Source organism: Vanacampus margaritifer, chromosome 17, assembly GCF_051991255.1.
Source record: "Vanacampus margaritifer isolate UIUO_Vmar chromosome 17, RoL_Vmar_1.0, whole genome shotgun sequence".
NCBI lineage: Eukaryota > Metazoa > Chordata > Actinopteri > Syngnathiformes > Syngnathidae > Vanacampus > Vanacampus margaritifer.
This window is the reverse complement of record NC_135448.1, coordinates 9,437,798-9,459,222: the sequence shown is the minus strand read 5'-3', so window position 1 is coordinate 9,459,222 and position 21,425 is coordinate 9,437,798. Positions and strand designations below refer to the sequence as shown.

Genomic DNA, 21,425 nt, shown 5'->3' with positions numbered 1-21,425 from the left:
ATATAAGGGTTCAAAGGAAGGCAGTCGTGTCGCTTTTTGCACAAAATGTCAAAATTCTGCGGGCCATAGCTCCCAATCTTTTGCTCACATTGACCTAAATTTGGAGATTTTGCGTTGTGCTATCACTATCCACAACTACACCGAGTTTTATTCAAATCTAAATCTGTTTAGTTAGACCCACTGGGAGATTTGGCATGGAGTGAGTGACCCTGTACAGTTGAACAATAGCACAAAACCTTACCCGCCATCAAAGATTTTGATCCGTCTTGGCTCTGTTTTTGGCACCAGCTCCTTATCCGACTCATTGCTGGAATGACTTTCTGTTTGCGCTTTACTTCTGCTTTCCACTGATCTGGTCTTCTGGGTCACCGGCACCTGTAATGGTATGGCGTTGTTTTTATTGTTATACATTTATTTGTTCCAACCAAACAATGTAGTTAAAAAAAAAAAATCTTACCCTTGGCATGACATCTTTCAGCTTGCCAGAGTAAGACAAGATATCTGATTTTCCAGACGTTTTTATAGCCGAGGTGTAGAGGATTTTCTTTGAGCTCTGTTTGGAGTCGAGGAGAGACATGACCACCTTTGTGGGCAAGCCCAGTGGGTTTGGATTGTTTGGGTTGACGGCCCAAACGGCATACGCTGACGTTTTCAGGTCGGTCTGCAGGGTGTGAAGTGGTTTCCTCCTCATCAAGAAGCACCACGTGAAAGTGGTCGTTGTCTTCAGGCTGGGGAAAGACAGCCGATGACTGTCTTTTATGTTCGCCGCGGAAACCGATGTGGGCAGTTTCACGTGACCGCCGTGGAAACTTGGCGGTCTTATGGGCGATTTGACGGGATTCCACCGGTGTTCTTCAACTTTCGCTTGAGGCTTCGGGGAGTGACTGGCTGGCATGGAGGCAGCCTGCCGATCGGGCAAAGTCGCATTTAGAACGGGATGAGTCTCTTTGGGAATAACCGTTCTTGTGTCTTTTTCCAGACCGGTGCCGTCAGGTGACATTGGCTTGACGTCGTCGAGATCCTTCTCGGTGTCTGTTTTCACATGAGGCGAAGGAGGGGACTCTGTCTCGATTGGACTGTCTACCGGTTCCGTTGTACACACCTGCCTGACGAGCGTTAGTTTCCTCTGCCTGGTCACTTCGGACAAAGTGGAATTCAGGTAATTGAGTGATCTGCCATCAGTTAGGCAGGCCACGCCGTTTTCGTCCTTGGCGCGTTTCTGATGCTTTTCCATGTAGATGTCCAAGCTGTTGGCGGGTGACAGCATTCTTTTACTCGAAGCGATTGGCTCCTGTTGCGGGCAAAGCGTCACCGATGCCAGTTTCTGCGCGCAGTGTAAAGAACCCAGAGATGACGGCTTTTCGCTGGTTTTAATATAAAGACTGACACTTGGAGTCCAATCCTTTTTTGAAGTATGAGTTTCAGTATCTACAAAATGAGGAGTCGGATGAGGACTTTTGCCGGAGACTGAGGGAGTGTTGTGCATCTGCTCATGGGTTATCAGGATCTGTGGCAACGGAATACCACCTGACCGGATCTGAATGTTTGAGTCTCTTTGCTTTTCAACAGCCAAAACAACAGACTTTTCCCCAACTTCTGAATAATGACCGGGTTGATTGGGATAGACATTTTGGAGTACGTCTGGAAATGTTGGACTTGGCCTCTGAGTAGGATATTGCAATTGGTATTTGGGAACAAGGCTTTTACTGTCTCCCATGTCAGCTGGCTTGTTTAGGGCATTATCACATCCGACAACAATCTGGCTCACGGGTTGAACCCTTTGGCATAATTGAACTCTGGATGTTTGATGCCATGGGTGAGGAAGGCCATAGACTTGAGGCTGCTGCGTTGGGCTCCCCAGATGAATACTTTGGACCATTTGTTCATTTCTTTGTGGGGGTAATTCTCCAGACTGGATGACGATAGGCTGGGCCGGAGTAAATCTGTTGACTATTTGCATTTGGGACCTGTTTTGGTTGATATTTGTAATTGCAGCTTTGTCAAGATTTATGGAAGCTTTCCGAACAGACTGTTGATTATCCGGGCAGATCTTTAGAGACATTTGGCGAACTAGTGGCCCCCGCCTCCGTTCAATAAGTGGAACTTGGGCACCTTGGGTGTTTGGTCCACTTTTCGGATGACCGATTGGCGATTGACCTCTTCTGGGCGAGGCGTTGGCGCAGTCAAAAGACTTGCTACGGTAGTCGCACGAAATTTCCACCGATGGTTGAGTACAAGTGATCTGTTCGGACGCCGCGCGCCTCATCGCTCCCGGTACGCCAAGTGTGCTGAAGACTTTCGGTTGACCTTCTGGAATTCTGCTGACGCACTCGCCTCCTGAAGGACTTTCTGATCTTGACGGTTCTTCTCTGTCGAAAGATGTTGAAATGCTGGAACAGTGCGACAGAGTACTGTCTCTGCTCAGGCTTCGCGAGAGGCTCGACTCCAAGCTCGATTCGCCTGACGAGTGGTCCATTTGGGCAAGGCGGATTCGTTTCTTTTTTGGTGGAAGTTTCTCTGCCGGGAGCTTGGACAAACTCTCGCTTCTTTGTGGCCAGCTGAATTGATCCGTCGGCTTTTCCGTCTGCTCGGAAGGCTGCGTTTCGTGTTCTCTGTCGGGCTCTTCGGTGACCAAAATTTCAGGAACCTGGATGTTATTTTGGCGAACCAGACGACATTGTTGGGCAGGTGTAGAAGTTTCTCCGGTGACTGCCGCGGTACCGTCGGCGCATTGCTCCATTCTTTGATTCCTGGAATCAGCTCGCGTAGTCTGCTTTGGTAACTTTTCACGGTAGATGTCAGCTGCTGTTACATCGGCTTTGGATTTCGGGGGGTCTTTTTCTCTACTGTCCAGCGGAGAACTCCTATCCGTAGATTCGGTCTCAAATGAACTTGGTCTGCTGAGGGAGTTGGTGTGTCTGATGACTGAAGTACCGCTGCTTTGCCTCTGCATTTCTGTTTTAGCAGAGCTGCTGATCTGAGTCTCTCGAATTGGCGACAGTCTTGAATCCGAAGCGCTTGCGCCCCGTGCTACGAGTTGAATTTGAGGTAGCTTTGGCTGGTTGTTTTTGGGTTGTGTATCGACCATTACAGTATGCCGGGGAAAAGTTTGGTTTCCGAAGGCTGCTGGCAACTGGCACGAATCAAAACTCACTGAACAAGGTGGGTTCGTGTCAGTTGGCGATTGATCGTCCTCATCTCCGACACTTTTCATTTTCCTTCTCTTTCTGAATGATGTCTGTTGTTCCGTGATTCCGGGGCCACATGTGGACCTAGGAACTAAATTTGTTTGCGTGTTGACGTGAAACACGTCTTGATCTGTTTCTTTAACAGCAAGAGGTTTGTTCTTTGGCCCGTGAAGTTCTGAGCAGTAAAATTTCTTGTGCGTTTCAAAGTTCTCTAACTTTCTGTACCGGTTTCGACATGTTTCGCACTCGTACATTGTGCCTTTATTTTGATGAAGTTTTCTTTGTCTTTCTTGACTGTGTTCAAAAGATCGACTCCTTTGCACGTGCTCCGTGCCATTATTTGCACCGTGGTATGCGTCGTCCATAGAGCGAACGGTAGGAAGTCTGTGCCCGTCGCCGGTGGAAAAATCCTCCACCGCGGCTTGTCTGACCAAGGTCCGAGAATGTATGGCCGGGTTGGGGGTCGACGGTGCGGATGAAAATACATCATCGCCGACTGAACTTTTCTCATCGAATGAATGACAAATTCGCAAAGGGTGGGGCGGGTGGTGAAAATTGAGCGGATGAGCCGAGTGCCCCGGCGTAGTAGGCATAGAGTTACTCCTCGTTATCGGCAAACATTCCATTGGGGGGTATTGAGAAGGGACGGAGAGAAGAAAAACTGGCTTTGATTTGTCTGTGGGAGTGAACGGGGACTTGGGGATGTCCGAACTCGAGCTTGACCTTCTTCCGATTGGTTTAAGGTCAAACTGAAAGGAATCTTTAAATATGTAGGATTTCGGAGAGTCTATGCTACCTCTCCTGGACAGAGATGTCCGCCTGGGTTTAACACTATCCAATTGCTTGTTGTCCACCACCGCCTCATTATCTGATATCAGCTTTGAGATTCTTTCTTCGAGAGAAAGGGCTTTTGTCTCCAACGGGGGGCGCATCTGTCCCTCTTTTGCTTGTGACCTCTGCTCCGCTGCTACATGCATGACTGGAGAAATAACAGGAGGGACATTAGGACTATCCTTTCTGGATACGTCAATTTCGGCCGGCGGCGTTATCTTTACAAACGGACTAGGTGGACTCATGGCTTGGTCGGCACTTTCAGAGCGAGAGAAGTAGCCGGAATCCGTACTTCCCAAACTACGAGGGCTAAGTAGACACTTAGCTTGTTGCTGTTGAGAAAAGTCTGTTGCTTGTTGCCTCTGAAGCTGACCGTGCCCACTTAAAAGTGGTGACTTGGACTGTTGGTCTTCATCTTCACTCATGGTATCAAGTGAGGGACTTGTACCGACGACCTCTTTCAGAGATGACAAAACCGTGACGTTAGCTCTCAAATTAACATTTGGAAACTCTCGTTGCCGTTGCGAAGCAGCTTGTTCGGGTGCGGCGCCGGTAACTCGAGGGCTGTCTGCCCTCAGGGGTGAAACATTAACTGGGTACACGACAACTTTTGGTAGCATGGCTGTCACTTTGGGCTCCTGGCCTCTTTGAGCAAGAGCTGGTTTCATTGAGTCGAAAACAGCCGTCGAGTCCATTTCTCCGTAGTTTGCTCGAGTTGTACCGGCGCTCTGGGTGCTATTCTCTGACAAAGCTGCCGCGCTGCTTTGCGATGAGTCCGGATCCAGGTCGACGGTACTTCCGTCGTCGTCGCTGTCTCCGCTCTCCTCCACCTCTGAATGCGTTCCGAGGGCTTTGTCGGAATCTTGCGATAGCGGCGGACCTCCCGATTCAGAGCGTGCGATGAGACCAAGTTTTATGGCATGAGCGTGTGATTTCTTATGCTTGTACAAGTTGCTCTTGGTTTTGAAGGAAAATCCGCAAGTTACGCAGGGGTACGGTCTTTCTCCCGTGTGAGACCTGATATGCTTGAGCAGCACACTGGGTTTTGCGCATGCCCGGTTGCAGTATTCACAAACATATTTTCCTGGCTTCTTGGGCTTTTGCTCCTTGGGAACCTGCTCGGACCCAAAATTCATCACAGTTGTAATCTGAACGTGGTTGTTTCCAGGTGTAACTGGGACCTGAATGGTGCTGGGCACGCTTGCCGAGAGCGACTGGCAGGTTTGCAGAATTGGGGGTTGGCTTTTTGGCAAAGCACTTGAGCCCGAGGGAGCCGGCGCATGAGTTATAGTGGACAGTCCGGCATTAAAACTCATGTGAAGCCTCGACTTCTCCGGATTAGATACGACGGGAATAAAATGTTGATTCGCAAACGATAACGACTGCAAAGGGTCACCCTGTGTAGATGCCTGTACGCTGTCCTGCAACGGTGCAGCAATGCCAATGAAATGACCCTGTTTGTCAATATAATACGTCGGCATAGGAGACGTTTGAGTATGGAGACCGATGTTAACAGCCGGCATGTTTGACAATTCGCCCGCGGCTTGAGCTTGAAGGGTACAAGTCGGTTTTGGAGCAGCTGCGACTTGGAAGGTCTTCCTCTCGGTAAGCGTAAGCATGTCAGGCTCCATCGCCTTCAGTAGGACATCAAGGGGAGCACTGGTGTGGTAAGGATCCTTGTCAAAGCTGCGGTCTTGGGTTTTACCGTCCTTGGGTTGTACTGCTTTTAGAGAACCCTCTTCCTCATCATTGGTCGGTCTGTGTGATGGTGGCGTTGATTTGTTGTCTTCTCGCTTTAGCCTTTCATGGTCAGTGACCGATTCCCCTTTGTCGGGGGATGGTTCAACAGGTTGATCATCCTGTGGCTCTCTTTTCTCACTCAGTGATGTCGAAGGATTATGGGAAGGGCTGGCGGAAGCGGGTGTATTTTCTTTGGGGGTTCCTTCTTCGACAGTTTCAGGAGTTTTCAACTGCGGTGGTTTCTTCACTGGCGATTTTGGAATTTTCTTTTGCTTGTTCTCTGCAACAACCTTCTTCCTCTTCAGGCCTTTGATGTTATCTTCATTTTGTCGACTGCTTTCAGATATACCTGGGGATGAACAGGAAACGATATTAAAGGAACACATTTTCAATATCTGTGGTCATTTGGCAAAATAAAACACAATTTTCCATTCATCTATACATTTTCTATAGGCCAGCCTTTATGCAAACTAAAACTACAACCAAGACTACAGAAGTGCAGAGTAAACATTTTTGACTGGCACGTACGTTCCAACATATTTGCAAGTATGTTTGAACATATTTGCAAATCCATTTGAATGTATTTGTAGGCTAAATGCTTAAAAGCCTTTGTCTTGCACATTAAGGGGAAAAATTCTGAAAAGAAATCATGCACTGCAGCCATAATAAACCCTAAAAATTATTAATAAATAATATTTACTTTGTTTTTTAATGTATTGGTATTGTGTTGTCGAAATGCTAAAAAACAAACAAACAAACGCAAATCATGCACTGCAGACATAATAAATCTTAAAAAATACTAATAAATAATGTTGACTTAATTTTTGAATGTATTGGTATAATGTAGGCCTAATGCTAAAAAAAAAATCTAGTCAATACAACACTGTGGCACTATGGGAAAAAATGCAAAATGCAAATCATGCACCGCAAACATAAATCATAAAAAAAAAACCACACAATAAAGGCCTAATGCTATTTTTTGTTTGTTTTTTACTTTTAGCATGTGCAAGTCAATACACAATGGCATAGCAATGGGGGAATGCTAAGTTTTTAGCAAATACATTTAAACATATTTTCAAGTATGTTCAAAAGTAATTGGTAGTCAAAAATGTTTCGTCCACAGCGTCGGTTCCGTGCTTCCGTAGTTTCCACTCAATCACATTCACACTATCAGACACTGGCTCAGTGAAACTCAGCCGAGTGAACTACTACGCTATACATTACGGACGACACACAATAATTCATAACCTTTCATTAAAACATAAAATCAGCCATCATCATAAAGTGAGTCCAATGGGAGTTTATTTTATGATTTTCTGTTAATTATAAAGTTGATGTAAAAACAAAAAGGGGAACATCCTCACATGTTTCACATTTCATGTTAAAAGTCACAAAGTCAAAAAGCTTGTAGCTGCATTTTAAACCTTCACTTCATCATTTCTGTCCCAATGCTGTTTTCAAGCCCCACTTAATTCTCCTTCAGCATAGACCTCTCTTGTTGAAATGATGACAAGAGGCACACCCGTACCAATCCTCATGGCGGACCATTTTTCATCACTTGTTGGCTTTGAAAAAGTGACTCAGGATATGTTACATAAACCTAATAGCGAGTGACCTGTCACAGTTTCCCGCCTTGCAAAGGTATTTCCCAAGGTCACGGCTCCTCCAGGGTATTTGGCATAATTAGACGGAGGAACGCCCTGGCCTTGCTAATCCATTATCCACGCAAAGCTTAAGCCTTTGAAGCATCGCATACAAAAAAAAAAACCTCTTCTTTTGAAAATAGGCCAGCCTAAATACATGTTGATTTAATACTGATGCACCCAATGCTAAGCGACTGAGTCAACCGACTGGCTATACAAGGTTTTTAAATCAGGTTATTGTAAAAGTCATGCACAAAAGTGCATGTCATAAAATGGAGTGTTGTCACCATTTGACGGGCACGCAGGGACAAAAATACACCTCGTTATTGTCATCTTGTCCATTTAACTCCTCCGCACGAGCTGTTCTCAATCTCATTAAGAACGATAATTCAATCAATGCTCTAATGACCTGCTGGTGAGTTGGATTTTTTTATTTTTTTTTCCTGAGAACTATGACTCAACAGTTGGTCAGGTAACATCCACCAGTTAAATCTGGGACATTTGAAAAAAAAACAAAAAAAACACACATAACACAGAGTGCGGGTGTATTTATTTGATATAACAATTAAAAAAAAAAAATCTCTCTTACCTTTCCTTGAGCTTGTCGGTTCTTTAAGCTCTTTCTGGGCCTCTTGGATTTTATCTGCAAGGCAAGAAAAGATACATTTTCAGCACACGGAGAGCGCCGGCGTGCATATGCCCACATACTGTACGCAACTGTGAATGGATGGCAGAATGAAAGTAACGTTCCTGGGGATTCCTCCCACACGGCCGATTAAATGAAAAACAGATATTCTTCCATAGCCGGCGGGAGAGTGCACCGTTCCATAATGGAAACTACTGCCATCATTGAGGCAGCGTGCTTGCGTAATGCAGCCCATACGGCCCATTTTGAAAATCATGTGAATATGCGTTACGTATAGGATGCCGTTTCAAACTCTAAAATCAGATGGTGAACCAGAGTGCGCTTCACTTTCACAGGCAGCTGGCGGAGACAGGACGTGGGCTACTAAAAGCCCGTGAAATTGGAATTTAGAAACATGTTTCAATCAAATATGCTTACGTGGGGTTTCCCCAGCTACTGCAGTGTCCTCCCACATCCCAAAACATGCATGTTGGCTTAATTGAAGGTACAAATAGCCCAAAGGTGTGAATTGAAGTGTGAAAAGTTGTTTGTCGATATCTGTATTTGTGTGTAGTTTTCATCAAAAACAAGGCAGAGGCTTTATTCTGAAAACTAAACTCACTTTTATTTATAGAGGACTTGGCACCACAGTTGAAAAAAAAAAGTGTATGTATTATTAATGAAAGCCCATCTAACACAGTTAACACTAACACAGTTGACGTTAACACTAAAAGTTAACAAACAGTAAACACTATTAGTTAGTAAAATGAAAATATTGTTGGGGTATGAATTGAAAATTAAAATACTATGGATAACTACATATTGGTAGATTAATATGGCATTATGCAACAATGTATTGTAAATTACTTTGTGTTTTGTTTTATGTATAGGGAGATATGAATATTCTTAAACACTGATATAAATTGATAAAACATTTGAATAATCAATATCTAATTGATTTTCTTTTACAGCCTAATATGAATTCATAAAACAATGAATCGGTTATTTTACTATCTTTTTCCCCCATAATTTCATAGAAAAATAGATTTTTAAAGGCCCTTTTTTTTTTTTTACTGTTTACTTGAAATTTACTGTTCACACAATGTATTTTCTTACATTTATGAAAGACCTGACTTATTGCACTTTAAGTCAATTCAGAATCTTTTTTATTTATATTTACAATTGTTGAATTTGAATTATGAAAATATTTTCATCTCATCCTTGCTGATGTCAATTTTTGTGTAACACTGAAGTGATTACCTGCACATGTTATTTTCATTAATAAGCAAAATAATTTAAGTAGTTACTGCCTCCGCTAAATTTTATTTGGAATTTTATGTTTGTGGAGTTTTTAATCATGTCCTTAATATTTAAGAAGGGGGGGGGGGGGGGGTTGAAACGTAATCGGACTGAACTCTTGTGAATCTTATGGGTTTATTTTTTCTTATTTTCCCCACTTTTCACTAGTTACTGTGTATTCTTATTTCAGTGCATGTTCAAAATTGATTTATAAATCAAACAAATCAATAACTGTACTTTAACAAAAATAGTGCCTAAATACATGCTTGAAAACAATTCTATAAACTCAAATGCAAGGTTAAATACAACGGAACTGGGCTCAAAAAGCCACGGTAACATTATACACAGTTTGAACCTATTATTTAGTAATACTTCCGCATACCACTAGTGGGAGCCTAAGAATCACGTGCCCTGCGATTGGCCGGTTAAATGTTACATTTACTAAACGTTGTCATTGGTGTCTCTTTGCAGGAACAAAGCAAATTTCAGCTCGTGAATGTTAATACTCTATTTTACCAATGTCCATGCTACTCATTCAAATAATAGGCAAACAGTATGCGCTTTCCTCCTATGACCATGAAACTGAATGGAAAAATAAATCCATCACGGATTTTCTGCTTTATATATGACATCATGGTTCGAGACAAGTCCTCGAGGACCAATTGCAGCAATTTCGTTTGAGACCGCACAAATGTTATTGGAGGGCGAAAAAGGATGTTCTTCTGCGGTTGCCAAAATCACAGTAATCCCATGCCGGGAATCCACCGAGCAGGACATGAGCGGCTGGTGCAAGAGGTCAGTGGATTATGTCATTGTGTGTGTTACAAGTCACACCCTTCTCCGCCGCGCTCCTTCTATCCCGGGCACACGCCACAAATTACATAATGTGTTCCCATCCAGAGCTGCTGTGGAGCAAAACAAAGGCTCCCTGCCAGCATAAATACAGCAACAGAGGGCAGCGCATTTGTTGAGAGTGTCTATCAAAGACAGAATATATTAGTATGTTCAACGGAGATTTTGGATTCGCTCTCCACCGCATTGGTGTTCCCGCAAAGCGGCGAGTCCTGCAGTTTATCTTCTCTCGGGTTAATCGCTAGCAGGCTGCAAGGTTTCCTCAAGTAAACAACGATGCTAACGTAATCCTTTCTTGGATAGCGGTTAGATGATTTGGCGCTTTATTGTTTGAACAGCTTGTGTTGTTGCCTTCATGGTCTTTTCCATATAAAAAGTTCATTGCTTGAAATGATAATGTTACTAATATGTCTGTTATTAACGAAGGTTTGTTAATTGTTTGGATTGTTGGTAATTGACCATTTTTTTTATGTTTAAAGAAAAAATATTATCGTTTAACACACTTCCTGTTTCCGATGACGTACTTCCGGGCGCTCTCTTTCGCGACAGGAAAAACGCAGGAGCAGAGCCTAAACGCTAATCCAGTGCCATCCACTTTGAATTATCAGGCAGAAATGCCCTTGGTTTCATTTTGTTATACTTTATGCTTACTAGCATGGATATTAATGCTTATTTTCGTCGATTTATTATCGTAACGTAATCGATGCACTTTGGTTGTTTTTTTTGTATTGCTGTTACAGTGTGTGTGTAGCGATTGACTTTATTTTTGTATTTACAATTTTCACCACATGCTTATGAAGACACGATGCAACTACACTCCAGGGTCTTCATTTGTAGTTTATCTTGGTGTCACCAACATCTTTGTTGAAAACACTACAGCTTGCCTTATTACTTATTTGACCACACTGGCAAAACATGGCATTAGCGCTTGTGTGTGAATCAAAACTGCACTCCTTACATAACTAACCACAAACAAGACCCCTCATGCCGAACGACACCCATGAAGTCATGCTCACAATGCAGGAAACAATGAGTAGAAAGGGACAAGGCTGCGGTCCCTTCATCCCTCACCCTTAATAAGGACAAAATATTCCACACACGCAGGCCAAGTTATTAAGACAGCAGGGAATGATTATACGGTTCAAGTTTCCCTCATTATCTGCGCTTGGGTTTGCTGGAGTGGTCGTCATGATGGTCAAATATTTCACTACAGGGGCTTTGGGACGTTTGTCTTGCCGTCTGCAAAGCATGTAGCCACAAGAAAACGATAAAAAAAAGGAGGACATTCGTTTTGTAGGTTGCCTGTAATGAAAAACAGAGCAAGGAGTGGAAAGCATCCACAATTTTTGGTAGGGTGAGAACAAGCGACTAATCTCATGCCCCAATTACAATAAAACTGTTCAGGGAATGACAAGGTCTATCCTTTGGTTAAGATGACAACATTTTATACGAGCCAATACAGTAAAATCTAATGTTTACAGCTCAAGAGACCACAATTAAACACTTTTCTGGCTCTGGAAAATCAATTTGTTTTTATACATCGGGGGGGGGGGGGGGTGAGACTTGCTGTCGACTAAAAATGACATCAGAGTTGCTCAGGTTACGACCAATCACGGCTCACCTGTTTTCTGAGTTTGGTCATGCGACATTCACAAGCTGAGCCGTGATTGTAGTGGTTGCAACCTGAAACCTGAGCAACTGTGATGTCATTTTCAGCCGACGCCAAGTGACAAAATGGCCGCCCGCTTAGATTCATGTGGATTTGGCTGCTTAATTCATATTCCACAAACGCAATATTAATCAGAGTGCCATGTTTAGACTAGCAGGGGTGCATCGGACTTATTGTAAAGAACATTTGGCCTTGACTACACTAGAAATCATAGACGTCTTAAGGTGGAAGGTTTTGAATCACGCATCATGAAAGCTCAGCGATGATTTGGCTGTTGTGGGCCAGAGAGGTTGGTTGGTTGCCTGGCGGATGCAAAAGATTGCGAGCAAGGGAGTCTGCCTCCTTTTTGGGTGCTGTCATGACAACAGCACATCTTGAATACCTCGCGCTCAGCCGCCCCCCTACGTGACTGCGCTGTGCTGACTGGGATGAGGGGGAAATGGGATTAGTAGCGCCCCAAAGAAGACTGAGGTCCTCATGCAGATGCAGGCTTGAATCCTAATGTTTATCTGGTGTTATCTACTACATTTTGGTTGCGGCTAGATGGGGCTGCAGATATATCGGAGCGGAAAATGTTTCTTTACAGCCCCGCTAGTCGAAACACCGTATTCTGATTAAGATTGTCTTTGTGGAGTAGGCGGGAAATCCAAATCAGGCACTGTCATATGAATGGAAAAGTTGTTTGAAATACCTGTATTGAAAAATATTTGCTGGTATGACGGATTAAATGGAGTGACAATCGCTGCAGTGGCCAAAACATTCCTAATTAAAATTAAACTACGGAATACGGCGCCTTTTTAACAGATACGCTGCTTATAATATGACCATATTGTGGCAATTTTAAGATACATTCCTATTATGAGTCAAAATACTGTGATGATATAGTCTAGAAAAGAGCCATAGTAGTGTTTTAAGGGGGAAAACAAATTCAGTAAAAGTAGCAACATAAGTTGGCAGCTATTTTACTCCTGCTGTCAACTGAAAATGACATCACAACCAATCACGGCCCAGTTTCAGAAAACAGGTGAGCTCTTATTGGTCGTTAAAAAATGGCCGTCCCCTGAGCTGGATGTTGCTGTTTAACTCATATTTTGCAAACACAATATTACTCAGAATATCATGATTACACTAGTGAGGGCATATAGAACAGATTATAAAAATATATATGTATATATTTTGGCTTGACTTCTCTTTTAATTAGTTTAACCATCAAGAAGAGGTTAAGAATACAATACAGCAAAAACAGTCAGTTGCTTTAATTATTTTAGTCATAGTCCTCTGGATAGAAATAAAGAAAAGTCTCCCTCTTACGACGTTTTAAGTCTTTTGTAGTTGTTTTTATGTAATGGTGTCAACAAAAAACAACAATGACAACATGACCTCCTTGGCAGAGGTAATACGGGGAAACGTCCACCTCACCCTGTTAGCAGCACAACTGCATCTCTTGGCACTGCTCGCCTCAGCCCGCAGGCCAACAACTAACCACCGGGTCCAACAAGCCTCCCCGTCTCCCGGCCCTTATGATACACAATTTTGCCTGCACCGTTGGCCTGGCCACGCCAAATGGACGCCATCAGCTACATAGTGGCAGCTTTTCAAGGCGGCGCAAAGACTCCATATGCACAATATTTACTCGTATCACGCCGCACCGCCGGCTTTTCTCCGTCAAGCTGCTGCTTTCCCTGCTAGCATCAAAGATACTCGCTGTAGTTGTTTTGATACAACAGCATCTGTGAGCTTGCGATATCATTAGCATGCGCAACACCACACCCGCATATCGGCCTGTACACTTGAAACAGAGACTGTGAGCAGATGGCCGGTGCGCAAAAGGTAAAGGACGAGTCAAAGGCGAAAGGCAATTGTTGATGTGCGACACAAGTTGCGGTTCAAAAATAAGGATGGAGGAGATCTCCGGACAGGATACCCGACGGAGCATCCAAATTCTACAGAGGAAGAGAAAAGAAGCAGCATGAAGATGACGAGATGGTAGCCGGCAGCTGCCCCTTTCTTCCTTGTCACGGCGCGGAAGGGGGATTATGTAACTCGAGCACCTTCGCCAGCATTCTGCACACGCCCGGCCGGCTTTGTGCAAAATACACACACATGCGGCACACGCTCCTCTCGCAGACGCCGCATTCTTTGAACAGTCAAGGGCATTTGCCGACACAATCAGACATGGCAGGAAGAGTCTGAGATGCACCTCTGCAGGTGCGCCTTTAGTTTTGCTCGATGGCAAGAATTGCTCAACTTGGACTTGCAAAACATGGAGTTCGTCACTCAGCTAGATTTGCAGTAGAGATAGGCCAATATGATTTTTTTCAGGGACGATACCGATTGCTAGTCAAGGACGCCGATAACCGATCTTCATTTTCACTAAAAGGGAAAAGATTGGCATCAAAATTTGACAAATTAAAAACTCCAGCTCTTAATTTTTGGGGAATTTTAAATATTAAAATATTGGAGTCCAAAAAAAATCTTACTCAATAGACATCTTTGTTTTAAAAAATCTAACAAAAATTTCCGGGATCTCCCAGGGCCAGTAGCATGTTTTCAAAAGTTAAATAAAAACTTGAACAATTGTATACAACAGTAAATAAAGTATTACAAAATTACTACATATCTGAAGTATTACATTTTTACTTATCCTATTATTATAATTTCAAACTAAAACAGAAGGTGCTGAGAGTACCCGGGGTCAGCAGCATCTCTGAAAATTTCAAATTAACTGATCTATTATCGGCCAAATGATTCTTCAAAATAGCCAAGGCCGAGTTTCGTCAAAATGCTGAATATCGGCGCCGATAATCGGCCCGACCAATATTTGATCTATCCCTAATCTATAGAGCACTAAAACAACCACTGTTTTCTTAAAATGGAACTCAGGGGCAGCAGATACAGTGAAAACAGCAGGGGCCCTAGAATTGAACCTTGTGGAACACCTTTAAGTTTTGTTATACGTGTGAAATCATATTGCACATTTTCGTACGACCATTTTTTATTTTTTTGCTCGACAACAGTTAATGGCATTTGAGTCGGGAGTGTGTCTTGACCTCCGCCGAACCCTTGGGACTGATTCACCGAACCCTTGGGTTGAATCAAACCCAGGTTAATTTGAGTCTATATTTATATTATTTATATTTTATATACTTTTCTATGTGGGAAAAAAATGTTTGTTATTTTTTAGGTATTTATTTAAAACAATTATTTACATATATATATATATATATATATACAGTATATATATATATACATATATATATATATATACAGTATATATATATATATATATATACAGTATATATATACAGTATATATATATATATATATATATATATACACAGTATATATATATATATATACACAGTATATATATATATATATATATATATACACAGTATATATATATATATATATACACAGTATATATATATATATATATATATATAAATAAAAATTCATTAATTAATGGCCATATAGGTTGATTGTATTCATTCTACGACAATACAAACTCCACCAGCCTGCTGTTGTGCGAGTGTTACAAAATTCTTTGCCAACTTGAAAGGAAGTCTGCTGATCGTATCTTAGTTTCTTCCTGTAGCGTGTGGAAAAGACCCGGCATTTTCGCAGCCCTCAGCTGCTGACCCATGCAATAAGTAGCCATAACAGTTTCCTTCAGCTAAAGACAAATTCTTAATCTTCGCAGACATGCCTGTAATAAAAGAAAAAGAGAGCGACTCCCCCACACTCGCAAGGGTCGTAAATCAATCCAAGAGTGGAGCATAAGACTGATGAAGTCTTCTCCTCCCTCCACGACAATGACGGCGAGCTAAGGAATCCCCGACCAGAGCGGGAGTGTCCCATTACGCTCCAGTTCATCATCATCATCAGTCGGCGGATCTTGGAATTTTTCACATTATCTCGGTTGGGAGCTGGAAATGACTCGCTCTGTCTAATCTACGAGACACAAAAGGAGTGACGGGACGATTAAGGCATAAAAGACTCTGTGTGTGTGTGTGTGTGTCATCTTTTTGGAGATGACTTCATCAAGTCGTGTGTTGGCCACTGAAAGTGCCACTGTAGGATTATTTGAAGGATGAGTTTTGGGCTGGAGCTTTTTCATTATGTAAGAAGTTATATATTATATAGTTATATATTAGATATTACTAACCAAGTCGGATAAGTCGACTTTAAAAATAGGTCAACTAAAGGTTTTTGCCTCGAAGCTCTGCCGGAACCATATTTGGGCCGTCCATGTTTTATACACTGACTTTTTTTTTGCAGGCACAAGCAGTATTGCAATGGCAGCTGTGATCTGATCTTTATTTCTTCTGTTAGTGGCCAAATGACGGATGTTATCTGTTTGCTTAAAAACTTTCACTGACTTAGCACTTAGTGTTTGTTTGTTTTTGTTTTTTTTATTAAAGACAATACAGCACATTCTGCTTCCCCAAAACACAGAAAAGGAAGTTCTGATTCCTAAAAACCACTTGGGCTGTAAATTATTCCAAAATATAACCTGCCACTTGGTTTTAGGTGTTCATCACTTAACCAGTAGAGGGCAGTCATTCACTAAACATGCCCAGAAGAAGACAGCAACAGGAAGTTATTGACATGAAATGACTTTTAAGACACTATTAGATGTGTAATGTAGTAGTAGTGTTTGTTTACCTTAAGTGGTAATTGCTAGCGCGCTAATGCTAATCGTGATTGCTAAACATCTACCACAGATAATAATGCATATGTGGAGAAGACAATACATTACGAGTACTTATATCCACTCAATTAAACTTAAAATCAAACTTAGTGGATTAACAAAAAATGTGTATACATTATAATCATTCATATATTTAAGAAAGATTTGATAGTGACAGCACTAGATATTATACATCGGTGGCTCTTAACCTTGGTTTGATTCAACCCAAGGGTTCGGCGGAGGTCAAGACACATACCAGACTCAAATGCCACTAACTATTGTCGAGCAAAAAAAGAAGGTGGTTGGACGACTATGTGCAATATGAATTAACATGTATGATGGATTTTATGGTGTTCCGCATGGTTCAATTCCAGGGCCTCTGCTGTTTTCATTGTATATGCTGCCCCGGGTTTCAGGACACAGTAGTCGTTTTATCATCAGAAACACTTAAAATTGTGGCAGGTGTGTTTGAGTTTGAACATAATTGGTTAGTTTTGAACACAACCAGGTTCACATTTATAAGAGGATGTGCACACTTACGCAACCACATTCTCAGTTTTTTTGCTTTCACTCCCCTTTATAAAACATGTTTTCCTTACCGGGTAACAGACCAACAGTGGGAAAAAAAAAGGTTTGAAATGATTCATCTCGGTGTCTTTTTTTTCTTTTTTCTTCATCATAAAAACCTGCCTTTTGAACAGGGGTGTGTAGACTTTTTATATCCACTGTATGTACAGTGCTGCTGCCCCCGCAGGAAGCTGTAGGTGGCAGGAGCAGCAGACTGGCGGCCACTGATTATGGGTTCTGCGTGGGCACCCTTGTGAAAAATTGATATAACGAGAAAACTACCGGGTGGGAAGATGCCCGTTTGTGTACAGAGAGCTTAATGGCGCGGGGAGAGAGTACCGCGGCTGAATAGAACTTCTCGTATCCTTTTGACTACAGCTATTTAACACATCAAAATATGGACGCAACCAAGCAGAGCAAGACTCCGAAACACAAGCTACCTTAACGGATTTGCTAATGTTACATAAAAATCTACACGAGACAATTGAGATCATCATCACAGCATTCATCTCTAAATGAACGGAAAAGTTACTTTTTGTGTTTGGTTTTAGGTAAGAGATGAAACTGTGCACAAACAACTACTTCCTCCTTTGCAACACTTTCGAAAATGAACCTAAAACGGAGCCGTGCGTCAAACCCCATCCGGTCAGAATCTCAAGTTCCCTCTAGGTTGTGCTCAGTGACACATAATAGCACAAGACATTGGCGATTCCCCTTCGCTGAGCTCAGTGAGTGTCGCCGAGCGCTGCGTTGACAGGAAGCATGTGTCAGTGTGTCGAAGTGTGAAAACAAATTGTGCACGTACAGTCAGCTTTGTACGTAAGCCAAGGGATGGGGGGAGGCTGTGTTGTCATGTCGGACCAGGTTTGAAAAATGTCTCGCATCGTCACTAAAAGCTCGTCCAGCACGCAATTGAATTTGTCATGAAATAGTTCAAACATTGTACATTAACTCATTCACTGCCATTGACAGCTATAGATGTCAAACATTCTTTTGAACTATTTTTTTCCACTTTTGTTAACAAAAGTATGAAAACCTAGGATTTTTTTTGGGGTGTGATTAATTGTGAGTTAACTAGTGAAGTCATGTGATTTTTTACAATTAAAATATTTAATCGCCTGATCCCCATAATTTAAAAAGAAAAGAAAAGATGATTAAAAACTAGGGGCATCAGACAATTACATTTTTTAATTGTAATTAATCACATGACTTCACTAGTTAACTCACGATTAATCACAAATTTTATATCTGTTCTAAATGTACAATAAAAACAATTCTAGGTTTTCATACTTTTGTTAGCAAAAGGTAAAAAAAAGTCAAACTAATAGAAATACTGTAGTATTAATATTTCATTTTTGACGTCAATGGCAGTGTACAAGTTGCAATGTACTCCTAAATACAGGAGATGTAGCGATTATTTCAGTAATTAATTCATGTGTCAATTATTTTTCGATTAATATTATAATATTCTATAATGTGAGGAAATTAGGCAAAAATGTTAATCATTGTTTTCTAAAGTTAAAGCAATTGATGACAAATGGGAGAATATAGACTGTTGAGGAGCTGACATTCTAAGCATTTGGACAATTAAAAAAACAACAACAACAACAACATCAAAATGATTCATCCACTATCAAAATTTATTATTGATTAATTTGATTATTGATTAGTTGTCAATTAATTATTTGTTCCACTTCTAGAGTATCGGAGAATATTTTCTGATTCTGAGCATTTGAACTATTTTAAATTAAAAAAAAAAACATCTAAATGATTCATCCATTATCAACATAATTATCGATTAATTTGATAATCGATTAATTGCTGCAACTCTATAGAAGATTAGCTTTTCGTTCATGTTGATGGTGTTGCTTATTTATTTATTTTCCCTAATAGTCTAAAGGAATACCATTAGGTAATGCCAGTCAGTTTGTCTGCCTCTGTTGATTTGGATTTCAGGTAAACTCCAATTCAGAAACAAATTGATGCTCTCTCCCTGTTGCATTAAACGCACAATAACATTTTAAAACAGAGATTAAGGAAATATAAACACAAGGATTAAAATTGTCTGTAATCAACAGCGCAAACTACAGTTCCTATCCATGCCTACGCAAGCTGTGAATTAAAGCTGTCAAGATTAATTGACAAGTAAGAGATGAATGCAAAATAAAAATGGATCCGATCATTAAATAATCGACTCGATAGTGACTGCACTACAATGACTGTCAGGATCCTTCAAAAGAGCAAAAGTGAACCCATTCATTTAAAAGCATGCAAGGCTGCAGCAAACTTGAACACTTTGCCGCTGGTAAAAGTGTCACCACAGCGAGCGTTTGACTTTGAGTGAGTCGAGCTAACGCTACGACATGACACCTGTACATTGAAGAGTGAATCAAAGCCGAAGAAAAGCGACGACGTGCAGTATATTTAACCTTGCGCACCACACACGGCCAACTGTATGCGCTTTACAAACAGGACAAAATGTTCATTTCTTACCGCGTACTCGATTCACGTTTCATGGAAATAAACAATCAGTGCCTCCTTTTGTTCGTGACCAAGAAAAGTCAGCAACATACATGCTTCTCTGTCAAAACAGTCACAGCTGTGTTTCCGCCCTATCAGCTGGAGCGCTGCCGCGGTTTTGGGGCGTTGCCAGCGGTTTCCTCAATATAATGTGACGAGGAGGGGAATTCCTGTAAGGCCCAGGAAGAGAGGAGGAGGTGCGTGAGGTGAAAAAGGGGAGGGAGGGAGGGATTGGAATGAGGGAGGAGGGACTGCTTGAGCATAGCAAGGCAGGTGACGTCACTTAAACCGGCTTTGGCACCCTCCAGGGGATCCTTCGCTTGGTCTCCCTCTCGTCTTGTTTGTCCTGAAGGGGGCGGGACTTAATGTTCCCTGCCAACTGCTGGTTGCCCAACAGCTTACTCACAGAGAAGAGGACGGCTTGCTGTTTTTTCTCTTCCCTTTTTATGATTGACTTAGTAGTTCTGGGTGTTAAGTGCCCACTTTTTATGCTTCTTGTCAGACCTAAAACCGATTCTGCTTCCTTTGAAAAATCTTCTAACCTCACCAGTTTCCTATGCACATTCACAAAACCGTTCTTTTCTTGAAAAATTAAATGTTTTTTTTTGTTCAATTTCAATACATAGGTAGAGAGAAAACAGCAGAGGCCCCAGAATTGAACCCTGTGGAACACCATACGTTCCGCTCTAGATGTGAATTCAAATTGTACACGCTCTAAAAACAGTTGCCCCCCCCCCCAAAAAAAAAAAAACAATATGGGTCCAAATGGACCGATCCTCTACTTGGGTCAATTTGATCCAACTTGGAGTCAAGAAATGGGTCTTTTAATGTAAAACAACTCATAAATATTGGTCAGATCCTTTACTTGGGTCAAAAAAATTGGGTCATTTTGTATAAAACAACCAAGAAAGTTGCGTCAAATTGACCCATATAGTGGGTCGGTCCACTTTTGATCCATAATTGGGTTACGTTTGACCAAACTGTTTTTTACCACCACTGGCTTGAAAAGTCAGATGTATTAGGGGTGGGAATCTTTTACCATGTCATGATTTGATTCGTTTCTAATTTTTGGGTCTGCAATTCAATTCAGAATCCATTTTCGATTCCAAACGATTTTGTCATGATCTACTCCAGTCTGCTTTGCAAGGCAGAATGAGACTTTGGGAGAGAGCAAAAAATCCATCAAAAAGAGTCCAATGTTGCCGGTTAACTGTAAAACTAATCACACGGAACAAAGAGAATTACACACAGTTAAATGCAAACCCACTTTGTTTAGCTTGTTTATCAAATGTAGCTAGCTCAAGGCTAATGCGCAATAGAAAGTGCCATTGACTCACTAACGCTAATTAGCGCGCTACTCGTGTCACTTTTACTACCGGTACTCATAAGAAGGGCTATTCATACAAAAAAAATTATACAGAGAAGCGGATTAACATTACTCACTTTTTTTGTTCTATGCTACTCTTTAATGTGGCTACAAGCGTGTATCTCAATGCATGTAACCACACTGCCCCTAGTGGTCAAGTCATGCACAACATGTCATGAACAGCGCTTTTATGAATTGTAGTAAAGTAAATGAGAATTTGAGAATGATTTTTTGCCACGCCTCTATTAAATATGTGGCCACTTCATTAGGTACACCTTCACTGAGGTGTAGAACTAGAGCGTTTTTAACTGAAAATTCTCTCTGTCAACAAATCGTGGCTTGAAGAAAAAGGGAAAGCAGCGAGGGCAGCCCAAAGTAGGCGAGACGACACAGCAGCTTCTTCGAGTGTGCTTTGGCCCAACTTCAGAAGGG

The 21,425-nt window shown here is 41.7% G+C and overlaps 1 protein-coding gene across 5 annotated transcripts in view; it reads right to left on the bottom strand.

Moving 5' to 3' along the window:
- Positions 1-21,425, bottom strand: part of hivep1 (HIVEP zinc finger 1) — a 60,419-nt gene that overhangs the window by 6,382 nt on the left and 32,612 nt on the right. For all 5 annotated transcript variants that reach the window (XM_077548438.1, XM_077548435.1, XM_077548436.1 and 2 more), the window contains 3 exons: positions 7,992-8,045; positions 458-6,108; positions 242-375 (listed from right to left, as the gene is read on the bottom strand). In XM_077548438.1, the coding sequence (XP_077404564.1) occupies positions 242-375; positions 458-6,108; positions 7,992-8,045 (5,839 nt within the window). The remainder of the gene's footprint in view (positions 1-241; positions 376-457; positions 6,109-7,991; positions 8,046-21,425) is intronic.